The sequence below is a fragment of the Camelus dromedarius genome, chromosome 33, assembly GCF_036321535.1.
Source record: "Camelus dromedarius isolate mCamDro1 chromosome 33, mCamDro1.pat, whole genome shotgun sequence".
Taxonomy (NCBI): Eukaryota; Metazoa; Chordata; class Mammalia; order Artiodactyla; family Camelidae; genus Camelus; species Camelus dromedarius.
This window is the reverse complement of record NC_087468.1, coordinates 12,981,383-12,994,162: the sequence shown is the minus strand read 5'-3', so window position 1 is coordinate 12,994,162 and position 12,780 is coordinate 12,981,383. Positions and strand designations below refer to the sequence as shown.

Sequence of the window (12,780 nt, the reverse complement as noted above, 5' to 3'; positions counted from 1 at the left end):
AGGTTGTGAACACGTTGTTAAACTTTTCACAAAGACTGAATCAATTACATTACCGTCATTAATGATGCGCTCATTTCATCAGACACTGAAAGCAAAAGGATTTTTTACAAATACTTAATATATAAACTTGAATCAATTTGACTTTAAAAAATTTCCCCCTTTTGTTTCGCATTTCTTTGGTCACTACGGAGGCTGAACAGTTTTCCGTGTTTGTTAATTAGTTGTACTTCCTCTTTCGAGAATTTTATGTCCTGCCACCTATTGGAGTCCACATTTCCTGTAGATTTACGCAATTTTAGCATAATCGGTATTATCAGGAATCAATCAACCAAATTTCAGAAAGCATTTTATTAAGTCACAACATATATTAAGGCACAAAAATACATCCTTTTTTTCAAACAAAAATCTTTGAAATACTTTTGTCCTATATTCAAGGCAACTTCTTCCAAATTATGCAATAACTTAACCTTTTAAATAAAAAATATATATATTTTCTTAAACCCTGAAACTTTCTCCCCAAATACATGTTTTACTAGTTGTAAAGAAGTTTCTTATTGCGCTCCTATATTATAATGTACATTTCCTTAAAAATCTAGTTTTGTCACTTACGCTATGTTTAGTAACTGCAACCAATACGTTCAATTTCTTTCTTATAAGGCATGGTGTTTCGTATTGCTTATTGCATGCTGTCGATCATATGAAGACCCAAAACTAGGGACTCAGAAATCTAGCATAACATGTCTCATAAACCAGCCACGTATAGCCTTGTGCACGTATAGACTCAAACTCCTTTAAAAAAAAAAGGATATAAAAATCAATCTTACATGTACACTTTTTATACTTTGAGCCTTCACATTGTAGTAGTGCAAACATAGTATACTGTATTAGCGGGGAAAGTCAATACTCTCTACAGACAGCAGGTTTCAAATATGATTTTTTTTACAGGAAAAGTATGGTGACATCTTATCTCTTGGGCTTGAAAATTTGCATATTCATCTATCGTTCCTTTTTTTTTTTAAATTAACTATCCTTTAAAGCACATACTCATACTAATTCAAATCATGAAAATTCCCTTTTAAGTAAATGCACACATCACATAAACCAAACATGAAGTGCATAAAAAGAACACTTAAGCATTTTGCCTGGAAACATATAAAATCCAACTCTTATCCTCAGATTCCTTCATTAAGAGGGAGACCCATTCTTGAAAGCATCCTAGGAATAAATCGATGAGATCACCTGCCTGGTTTCAGGAAATTCTGTGCACAAGAGGGGATGGTGGGCGTACAGCGGCCTTGGGTGCCACCTCTCCCTGCCACCTTGCCCCGCGTCCTTCACAGGAACTACAGCTACAGCTCTGGGCACCCCCCCCCCCCATGTACGCGAGGGGCTAGGAAGGAAGGCCCTCCAAACCAATACTCAATTCAGGTCACGAGCCATCAACAGACAACACGGTTGTCACTGAATGTGGCAGACAGGGTATAAGCCATTTGAAAAGCATTTCTGACAAGGCGATCAGGAGAAAATGCAGCTTTGCTGAAGAGGAAAGTCTGCATGCGGCATGTACCGGAGCTGCCCAGGTAGCATCATTTATCTTGCCAGCTGCAGAAAGAAGTGTTTTCACAGATCCTCTCCAGGTTCTGTCAGGGGCAGTCTCCCTTATTATTACACTTACCACCAACTCCCCACTCGCGCTCCACTATGTCTGCAGCTGGCGGCCCAGGATTCCACATTTCAAAATCCAGCTAGAGCCATGAGAGAGTCGGGGCTCAATCTGCCTCAAAATCTGGGGGGTGGCATTAGATCAGAATGTTAGAACAAGAAGGCACTGGTCACCCCCAGCTCAGAAACAGCTGGGCTGAGGGTAAAATACACCAAAACCAGAATGGACAGAAGTGCTGGGAAACAGACCCCATTACTGTGACAGAAACAGAAATAAGGAAGGGAACCCACACTGTTAATGAGACATTGTTCCCTTTGGAATGATGTCCCAAAGCAACGGCGTCATTAAAACCGTGCCTTGTTCAGTACAACATGGTTCAATATTCACTACTGTAAATAAATCTGAAAGTATCTTCCAAGAGACATTACTACTAGAAACCTTTTTACTAACCCCTATGAAATGAGTACATGAGAAATCAGTTCAAAAGATAGGCTACTGAAAGTAAGAATTTTGTTTTGCGGCTACACAACGGAAAAAAAAATGAAAGGTTATAATATGAGTGTTTGTCCTGGTTAAGACTTAAATGCTTCTTAATCAAAAACTCTGAAGTTATCCTCAATTCACAAGGTTAGGACTCCTTCAAAGAAAGACGTATAAGAGTCTAACTTTAATTCCTATTCTAAGTGTCCACTAGCCCCGTATCTTTGGTCAGGAGAGCAGCAGTCACCATTTCCATCTCACTATATTCAACTGCTTTTCAAGTTTAGAACATCCTGTATTTTTTTACAATAAAAATTAAAAATTCTCAAATCACACATTATATAATATAATAAAATAATGTATATAACACAGTTTAAGGTTAAAAAATTAATTACAAGATTAATGGTGCTGGACTATGTAGCTAAATATATGTTTTATTACAAAACCAAATATGCTAAGATTACACAGAAGGTTCTAGTTTCCTCGAGGTTCACTGGTAATGAGTCTCTGGCTTGCCAGGGAGGAAGTGTCCTGGCGGAGCCACGTGGCCAGGTGACCCCACCTGCCCCAGGCAGATTCAGCAGCAGCACATGGACATCGGCCTGAGTGAGGGGACAATGGCAGAGAAGATCTTTGGAAGTGACCTGTCTCTCCGTGTACTTGTGCTCCCCTGAGCTCAGACAGAGAAGGCCTAACGCCATGATTCGATGTGTGTGGTGATAATTACACACAAAGGCTTTGTACAGACATGTACATACACACACAGAGAGCCAAACTAACTAAATAAACATCCTTATGTTCCAACATTAACCAAGTTTTACTTATTATCAAATTACTTCAGCGTAAAATTCAAATAAAATGATTATTGCATCTAGTAACTGTGAACCCAAGAGATGGAGACACTTCAGAAGAATCACATCACGTGTCTCAGAGGTCAGTGAAAGAACAGTAGGAGTGTATGTAAAAAAAATTATTTCAATCTGGAATTACCGTGTTTCCCAGAAATAAAGCAGAACCCAAATTCACATGCCTGCCATCCATCAGCTTAGGGCATTTGGGCACCTGTTTTTATTATAATACTTTTCTCAGATTATTGCCAGGTCTAGGCAATTTAATGGACATTAAGCTCGCATTCAAGAGTCAGCTTAGAAAGGGCTGCAACTAGAAACTGACATTGTAATTGACTGTACTTCAATTAAAAAAAAAAGGGGTTGTAGAACCCTCCCACCATCTGAATTCTTAATTTTAGTATACAGATTTCCAAGATAATGGAATAAAAACTTGTTGTACTATATCAAAACAAAGTTCTCTTTCAGTCTTGAAGTCCTTCACCATTATGCAGGTTTCATGTGTTTGTGTTCCGATCACATTATCTTTTCTGAAGAGAACATTTTTTCTGCCATTTCAGATCTGGTCATAATTTCCTTAAAAAAAAAAAAAAGAAGATATTTATCAACATGTTGATGGTCCTTCCAGATCCTAACAATTCTCTACAGAGTCTCTACAGGGTAGTCCCAACTTTGTGACACACTGCACGACACACACAGAAGTATTAGACACAGAAAATAAAAACCGTATAATCCAGACTTCCTAGCAATGGAGTATAATAAATTATCTGTTCAGAAAACTTGAACATCCTGCCAGCCACAAAACACTTCTAGTTCAGCATCACCAGTGAGAGGTGGGGACAGAGCTAAAGCGGGTTTCTTAGGCATAGCTTGTCCAGGGATTTGCCTGACTTTACCAATTACTGTAGTTTTGAAATTACAAGCCAATTATTTACCAAGTGAATACTATATAAATACCCCTCGAAAAGTAATTCCACGGCATATCTTCCTGCAGAGTTATAAATCCTAGAGCTCAACAGTTTTGTAGCAAGGAACGTGTATACTGCAGCCTTCTCAAAACCTCCCACTCCACTGCAGTCACATCGACACGCTGGTACCAGGCTTTCCCCTCACCTTTCAATGAACAGGCTGCAGCTTCTCTCATATTCTCCAGCCACCACATAAATGACTCCTTAGCTGCCACTCATTTCCCTCTTCTCTTCCTTTGTATAAGCTAATGGTCCCCACATCCAACCTTTAACTCTTACACTTCAGACTTCTTCCTGTCTTGGGCAACCTGCAGTGTCCAAATGATCCACAACTAATTCCCCTCACCCAAACCTTCCTAAATCCATATCTTCTATTCAAATTTCCTACTTAGTAAATGTAAATCAGTTAGAAATTCTGTTTAATACCCCAGCAAAATAATTACCAGTATAAGAGATTAATTTAGACAAACTGCCATCTTGAAGTCTTCTAAACTCTTACCTATATATGAGATGTTAGAAAATTATACTCAAAATCTCATAAAATAATTCTCCCTCCTTTGACACCAATAAGCATTTATCTTGCCCTGTTTTAAATGAGGACCCAGTTCCTTTCAACTTTACCCACAGGTCAATGCATAATCTTTCAATCTGCCCAATTTATAATTGCTCCAAGGAAACAAGCAAAAGTACATTTTATTTTACCTCATCTGAATCCACTAATACTGGAAGAGCTCTGAAATAAAAGAAAAAAAAAAAAAGTTGACAGTGTTATTAATAGGCCAGCGTGTCTGCAGAAGCTGAATATGAGCTCATTCTATGATCCTCCAATTCTCACTCTTGGAAGACACAGCCAATAGAAATGCATACCTAGTGTTGCCAACAGACACAGAGAAGAATATTCATAGCAGCATTGTTAATAGGCTCCAAGCAGGTACATTCTGGTGTGTCCCTAAAATGGAATACTATACTGCCAAAAAAGGAGGTATGAACTGTTGAGGGACCAAATTTTAAAAGCTGACATACGTAATCTCCAGTCATAGACATCAGTGCAGCAGTACCTTTGGGAGAGTGAGGTCGTGGTTTGGGAGGAAAACAAGATGGTTTTTAAGGTACTATTGATGTTCTAGTTTTTGATCAGGGGGCTGGTTACATGAGTGTGCTTATACTAAAAACTGACTGAGCTGTGTACACTTAACTAGAATCTGTGCACGTTCCAGGATGTGTGTGCTATACTCTAAGAAATAACTGAAATCTGAAAATAATTATAACTTCAAAATGGAAACAACAACAACAATAAAGCAAGATCAACAATTCTAGAGGAGAACATGTCGGCAGAATATCAATGACTAACCCACTATGAATGAATTAATCCCAGACACGATGAGCATCCAAGCACATCTTTATTTCTCAAGCCCCTGCTCTGTTGTACTTGGAATAGTTGGACAAATACCTTGACTAGTGATGTGCTTTCTGATCTGAAAACCCACAATATCATGTGCTTTTGTGAGAACTTAAGAGGGATGAAAAAGCTTGACTGTAGTCATCATTTCACTATATAAGTGTATATATCAAACAATCATGTTGGACACCTTGGATGAATACAAGTTTTACTAAAATATTCAAATTTTTAAAAATATGTGTGTTAACATATTATGGAAGGTGGTATTTATGGAATCAAATGTTTGTGCCACTTCCATAGAGGTGTAAAAAAGGGCTTATCTGTGCATGGAGTCCAATTTCTAAGCTTGCTGTGTAAATTGTACGTTAATTTTGGGTAGCACTGGTGCTAAATTTCTTGTGTTAAGGTTTTCAGAGTGAACACACACAGGTTCCTAAGAACCTAAAATGCTGGAAACTATCTTGGATTAAACGATTCTACTCGTTTCACAGAAATGGTTCATGAGAACATAAAAGAAGACATTTTAGTCTTTTATATTCCAGAGGAATTTCTGTAATCGGGCAGACATTCTATTTACAGAAAGCACGTGTAGAGAGGGATGACTCTGGCACATGACGAGGACTGCCCAGGAGCCACACTGCTTTCTGCCGAGAAGTGGTGGCCCAAGACGGGGTTGCTCTACTTAGATGATTTCCTTCTAAAGTACTTAGTAATGAATTTCCAAATCCAGAAGATATGGCTGCCACCTCATCTGAAACTCTCCACACACCCCGCTGCTCAAATAACCCAGGGAATCCCTAAGGACTGTAAACAAAACCACACACAACTCTTGGTCTTCAGCATGAGAAGAGGAACACAGCAAACCTGAAATTATATGTAAGTAGAGAAATACATGTCCATTCCAACAAATTCCCTGTGGGCCCTGCAAGCTCATGAGAACTGAGAGTGGGGAGAGAGAGCTCTGAGGGACTGTGTGAAAGAGAGAGGGGAAGGAGGACCTAGACAAAGAAAAGACAAAATGAACGTCTTCCCAAAAATCCAACACTAGGTTCCAAAACACTGAATAAAGGCCAGTGACCTGGTAGTTCACAGCACCTGCTGCAGGGAAAGGGCTTAACATGAGTGGAACCGAAAGTAGCAGCCATGAACAATCATGGTTTTCTGGGGAGAATCAGATACACAGAGGAGAATTCTTCCTGAGCTATGACAGCACAGTTAATAAGAAGGAAGTAAAAGGGAAAATTAAAGGTCCTGCAGAAATAAAAGAAAAATAAGACAACACCAACCTCCCTCTCTCCACACCCCCCATCCTGTCAACACTCTCCATAAATAAAACTATAATTTATGCAAACTGATGGAAGAAAGCACTCAAACCCAGAACTCTCATTACCAAAGCCCTAGGAACAGGAGAAAGCAAAGAAAACCAATTCCATATATCGGTGCAGGAAGGAAAAAAGAAGGAAAGTGAAAATCAAAACTTTTTAGAGGGAAGAAAGCTACACCACCACACTCCAAGTTAAATGAAATGAGTTGAAAAGAATATTTAGTGATATTAAAAACTTTCTATAATAAGAAATTTAAAAGCCAACAGCAAAAATGGACAGAAACAAAAGAGGAAGAAAAGCCAAGAGTCAATCAAATTCTGGAAAACGAAGAAAAAGACAAAATCATCCCAGTAATGAAGGAAAAAATTACAAGGTGCCCAAGGGAGAACAAATTTAAATAAAAATTTAATGTGTGGCAGGAAAACTACCAACAGGGTGAAAATTCTATAAAGAAAGAAGTAAAAAGAATGACAGAGAAACTAGTAAAAAAAAAAAAAAAAATGGAAGACAGCAGGTAAATGTAGATAGAAGAAGTCAGATGATTCTTCCCTCAAAAAAATTTTATGAAACCTGGACAAAAATAGTAAAAATTAGTAGTCAAAGGAACTGGAAAATGACCAAAGGGAGCAAGGATATGGATCCAAGTAGCTCAACAAACTCCAAGAATAGGTGAAAAGAAATCCGCACTTCAGCATGTCATACATATGCTGCAGAAAGCCAAACAGAAAGAAAAAAATCTGAAAAGTTGCAAAAAAAAAAAAAAAAACCCCAAAAAACCAAAAACAACCCCACAGTATACACACGAGAACAATACAACTGAAGACTGACTTCTCTTCAAAACAACAGAGAGAAAAACCAGAAGAGACTGGAGGGATGGGTTGGAAGTGCTCAAACAGAAGTCAACCAGGGTTTCTATATTCAGCAAAACCATCCCTCAAAAAGGAGGGCAAACAAATACATTTTCACATAAATAAAATTCAGAGAATTAGTTTCTAGCAGACCTATACTGTAAGAAACACTAAAGAAAGATGTATAGGAGGAAGTGATAACTCAGATATACAAGAAGGGAGGGAGAAATAACGAATGCATGTAAAGGATTTATACACACCTATTTTCCTTTCCTGACTGCTAAAAGAAAGGAATACAACAGTGTACTATTAGTTTCATAATGTAAAGACAGTCCTTACTTTTTATGAATCTGATGCTAAACAACGCCAGTCCCTCAACAAGACGGTACATATTTCAGTTAAGCACAACGAGATACCACTCTGCAGCCACAGAGAGAGCTAAAATCCAAAAGGTGAACAATTACAAGTGTTGGCAAGGATGTGGAGAAACCAATCTCACACATCACTGACAGGATTATGAAATGGTTCAGCTCCTGGAAAACAGCTTGGCACTTCCTCAAAACATTCACAAAATCCGCATAACATACGAAGTAATAAAGACGAAGCTGACTTCTTTCCAAAGCTATGAAAGCTGGAAGATGTTCAAGTGACAATCTTTGAAGTGTTGAAAGAAAAAACTGTCAACTGAGAATTCTACATGCAGCAAAAATCCCTTTCAAAAGAGCTGAAACAAAGACTTTTTCAGACAAATAAAACCTGAGAGATTCATCACCAAATACTTGTACTAACAGAAACACAGAGGAATTCTTAGGGCAAACGTAACATTATAGTAGACAGAAACTGTGTAAATAGGCGGTAACTGGGAGCAGGGAAAGGAAAGAACAGTTCGTGATAACGTCATCAGGCTCGGCTAACCTGTTGTGTGCTGTGCCCACAGCTACCCGAAGTTCGTGTGACACACAGAACACTGATAAAGAAGGACCTGAATAGTTCAAAGTTCCCAGAGGGCCTTCCTCTAGTTTCCTACACTCACATTTTTCCTCCAAAGGCTTCCCCCTCATACATTGTACTGTGGTTACATGTGTTAAAAAAAAAATTTGAATTTTTCATATTATACAGTTAAAACAAAATAAAATGATTCTGATCCTGAAAAACTTAGATAAGAAACGGTTGGAGCTGGTTACAGGGCACGGGTGGAGCTGTTGGGCAGTGCAAAAGGAGGGAGAAAGACCAGGGCAGGGCTCTGTTTTGTCTGCACTGTGATATGAAGTCAGTCAGTTATTCAACAGTGACGGGGGCCTATAAAATCATATGGGGGTGTGAGGTTTGGAAAAGCAGACAACAGAGTGTGAAAATTACCCCTTTACATTATAGCCTAAATTTTAGATTTAAACTTTAACAGAGGATATTTACACATCTGTGAATGAAGAGGGGATGTTTTCCTCCACCCACTTCAAATCTTCATCCTGTAGAAATAAATATTTCCATATTAGAATTTGCTTAATATCACCCAAAAGCAAATTTTAATAATAAAATGCACCTAAAATTTAAGCATTTCAATTCAAATGCATGACATTCTTTTAATTTCTTCATAGCCTAAGAAGTTGGCACTTGTGCCACACAGAAATGACACCAGTATTTTCTTAAACAGGCAAACAAACATTTGGATTTCGGATTTTTGTTCTTCTTCCTGGTTTTAGTTAGATGCACAGGTGTTATCTTCTGTTTTGGAAAAAAAAAACAGTAAAAATACAAAGAGTTGATTCATAAGATAGACAACAGCATGAATATTCATTCATTTGTGTCGATGTTTTGCTTCCAGCATTCCTTATGTCTCTGAATTTGTTCAAGGTTTTATTTATATCAGCCTTGAGTTTGTAATTGTTCAACGGAAAAAGAAGACAGTATAAATATTCTAACTTTACAAAAGCCTATTTATTTCTATCACTTGCTCCTCTCTCTGCAGGAGAAAAGAAAAGGAAAGCAGGTCAGTTGTGGGTATCCGAATTTTTTTTCTCAACAAAAACTTGCTTATAGTTTATCTCACTAGAAGTAAGGAAAATAAAAGGTATACTGAATGCTTTGGTTTATAACATAAAATAAATCAAATGTTTCTTTGTGGTCTACCTGGCTACATGGAATGTTCTAGTTTTAGCATTAACTATATCTTGCTTACCAGTACTAAGGGGAACACCAGTTCTGAGTGAGCCTCCGGTGGAAATGAGTCAATGAGAGTCGAGGCCCCAACTTCTGATCAAGAGCTGACTACACTTAATTTAGAGAAATAACATTTTCCCTGAATATGTGTGCAAAAATTGAGCTTTAAAATAAACTGAGATATAACCCTAAAATAAGAGGAAAATCTCTTAGCAAACTGGAAGTTTAACAGTTCTAACACCAGATAATTAAAACTATATTTTTTGAAGTTTAGTTAAATTACCATAAGACTACTCAAAGAACATATTTTAAGAATTATTAATTACCAAGAATAAAAATGAGAGAATTTACCAAATCCAGGAAATGAAACTGCTTCATATACCATCTGTCCTGTCAGAACTTAGGTGGGTAGCAAATTTTTACACCTCACTAATCACAATATATGCAATTGTAAGAAAGCCAAATATAAAGCTGTATCACAGAATTTCCATTTTGTTTACTTTCATAATTATGACTGTAATGCATAAATAATATGCATTAAATATTTAAAAACTCATCTCTACCCTGTATCTTACTATTTTATTCAAGCTTACATGGTTTAAAGTCCTTTTCCAATAGATAACAAATGTTACCTAAAATGGCTTCAAAAATCACTTTAAAGCACTTTAAAATGCTGAAAAATTAACACAAACTTTACTATAAAAAAGCTTCTCAATCTTTAATGTGCATGTGAATCATCTTTGGAATCCTTGTTAAAAAGCAGGTTCAGATTCAGTAGGTCTGGTGTAGGCTTGAAATTCTGTGGTTCTAACAGGTGATGCCCACAATGCTGGTCCAAAGACAGCACTTGAAAAGTGAGGGTTTACAGTGGTTACAGTTGTCACAGACTTAACTAGTATCATTACTTGGTAACATTTATTTTCAAACAAAAAACCTTGGTGACAAATGTTCTCCTGAAGGTCAATGAATGAGGCACATTAAATACTGAGACTCCATTAAATATATGCTATACTCACAAAATTATCAGAAGTAGTAGGTTTAGCTGTTCCATTGGAAACCGTTTTTGAGGCTCTTAATTTTATTCCTTCAGCTATAATGAGAAACATGATAGAAACATATAAAATTATAAAATAATATTTTCCTTTGTAGCCTCACATTTAACAACCTTATAAAGAGCGTTAGTAGTGGAAGTTTGGGTCTGGGTGCTGGTTTTAATACACCATCTGGAAACCCAGGAGGGATGGAAAAATTTTTAAATGTCACTACTGCTTGCAACAACCACCAGGTTCTCAAGTTGCCAGTTTGAAATCCAGTCTTAGAGGAGTCTAAACAAACAAACATACATACAGGCACACATATTTATTTCCTTAGAGAATTTAAATACATTTTAAAGTTTATAGATTTAAAAATCTATAGGATTTGCAATATCTTATTCCAGGATAAAACACATCTTTGGCTAATGCTTTTACTTCTCTGATGTATAAATTGTTAGAATGTGCTCATGGTATAAATAAAACAGGGAAGAAAAATATTTTCTTCGTATTTCACCAAGGCTCTCCTTTATGTCAGCAGTTTCAGCAGAGGAGAGGTGAGAGCATGAGTCCTGAAAGTAGACTGCCTCACTTGGAATTCAGGTTCTATCTATGTCAGCCTTGGGCAAAGCAGCGAACTTTCTGTGACTCAGTGTCCCCATCTATAAAATGGAATAATAATGTCTACCTCATACAATTCCGATGAACATTAAACAAATTAGCACGTACAAGGTATCTGATACATAAATCTATGTCTTGCAAGTATTCACTTTTGTTACCATAATAATTTGCAAAACCTGCTTCTCCATCAACGAGGACAACTGGTACAGTATGATGAGATCAAGAGCGTAAATTGATATAATGAATGAAAAGGAGGTTCCTCAATCTGAAAATGTTGCCATGGGGCATCTGACATGCCAACATTTCAGATTGTCCTCTTAAAGGAGAATTACACTGATTTTTTTTTTAAATTGAGGTATAACATATATAATAAAATACACAAATTTCAAGTGTACAGTCTGAAGAGATTTTACAAACTCTTGTTTATTGGTAACAACCACCCCAATCGAGACATTTAACACTTCTATCATCACAGAGAGTTCTTTAAATTCCTTTCTGGTCACTCCCAATTCCACCAGAAGCGACCATTTAAATTTTGTAAATTTTGATTTACAAAAAAATTACCACGGTTTATTCTTGCCTATTCTGGAACTTTGTATATAAAATCACAATCTATGGATTCAATATTCTTTTGGATTTGGCTGCTTTCACTCAACATAAAGCTTTGAGATTTACTCATGTTGTACAGTGTTGGTTACTTTTGATTACCTAGCAATATTTCATTGTGTACGTGCACAACTACTTTATCCATTCATCTGTTGACAGACACTTGGGCTATTTCCAGTTTTGGACTATTAAGAATCAAGCTGCTGTAAACAGTAATGTACATTAGTGTCTTTCTGTGGACATGAGCTTTCATTTGGGGGTAAATACCTTGGAGTGGAATGGCTGGGTTGTGCAGTAGGTGTATGTGTAACGTTTTAAGAAACTGTCAAACTGCTTGTCAAATTAAGACTTCTTTGGTAGTGTATGAGCGACCCAGCTGTTCCACATCCTCTCCAATGTTTCATGCTGTCGGTCTTTTAAATTTTAACCACCCTTGTGGACATGTGGTGGCATTTCATTCTGGTTTTAATTTGTGTTTCCCTAACGGCCTTTTGTGTGCTTTACTGGCCATTCCTTTGTCTTCTGTAGCGAAGTGTCTGTTCCAAGTTTTTTTGTTTTTTGTTTTTGTTTTGTTTTGTTTTTACAAATTGCGTTATCTTTTATTGCTTTAGAGGAACTCTTATATTCTGGATACGAATCCTTTATCAGACATACGTACTGAGAATGTTTTATCCCAGTCTAGGACTGGTCTTTTCATTTTCTTACTTTTCTTGGTGAGCACAAGTTTTTAATTTTAGTGAAGGCTAATTTACCAAACTTAATTCTATGGAAACTGCTTTTTGTGTCCTAAGAAATCGCCTAACCCAAGGGCATGAAGATAGCTTCCTGTTTTCT

At 37.1% G+C, this 12,780-nt stretch overlaps 1 protein-coding gene across 2 annotated transcripts in view; it reads right to left on the bottom strand.

Annotated features, from left to right (window-relative positions):
* Nucleotides 1-329: 329 nt before the first annotated feature.
* TMEM87B (transmembrane protein 87B) overlaps nt 330-12,780 on the bottom strand; it is a 43,255-nt gene continuing 30,804 nt past the window's right edge. For both annotated transcript variants that reach the window (XM_031441246.2, XM_064481918.1), the window contains exons 16-19: nt 10,705-10,778; nt 8,945-8,997; nt 4,662-4,692; nt 330-3,567 (exon numbers count right to left, since the gene is read on the bottom strand). In XM_031441246.2, coding sequence (XP_031297106.1) covers nt 3,508-3,567; nt 4,662-4,692; nt 8,945-8,997; nt 10,705-10,778 — 218 coding nt within the window. In that variant the 3' untranslated portion in view covers nt 330-3,507. The remainder of the gene's footprint in view (nt 3,568-4,661; nt 4,693-8,944; nt 8,998-10,704; nt 10,779-12,780) is intronic.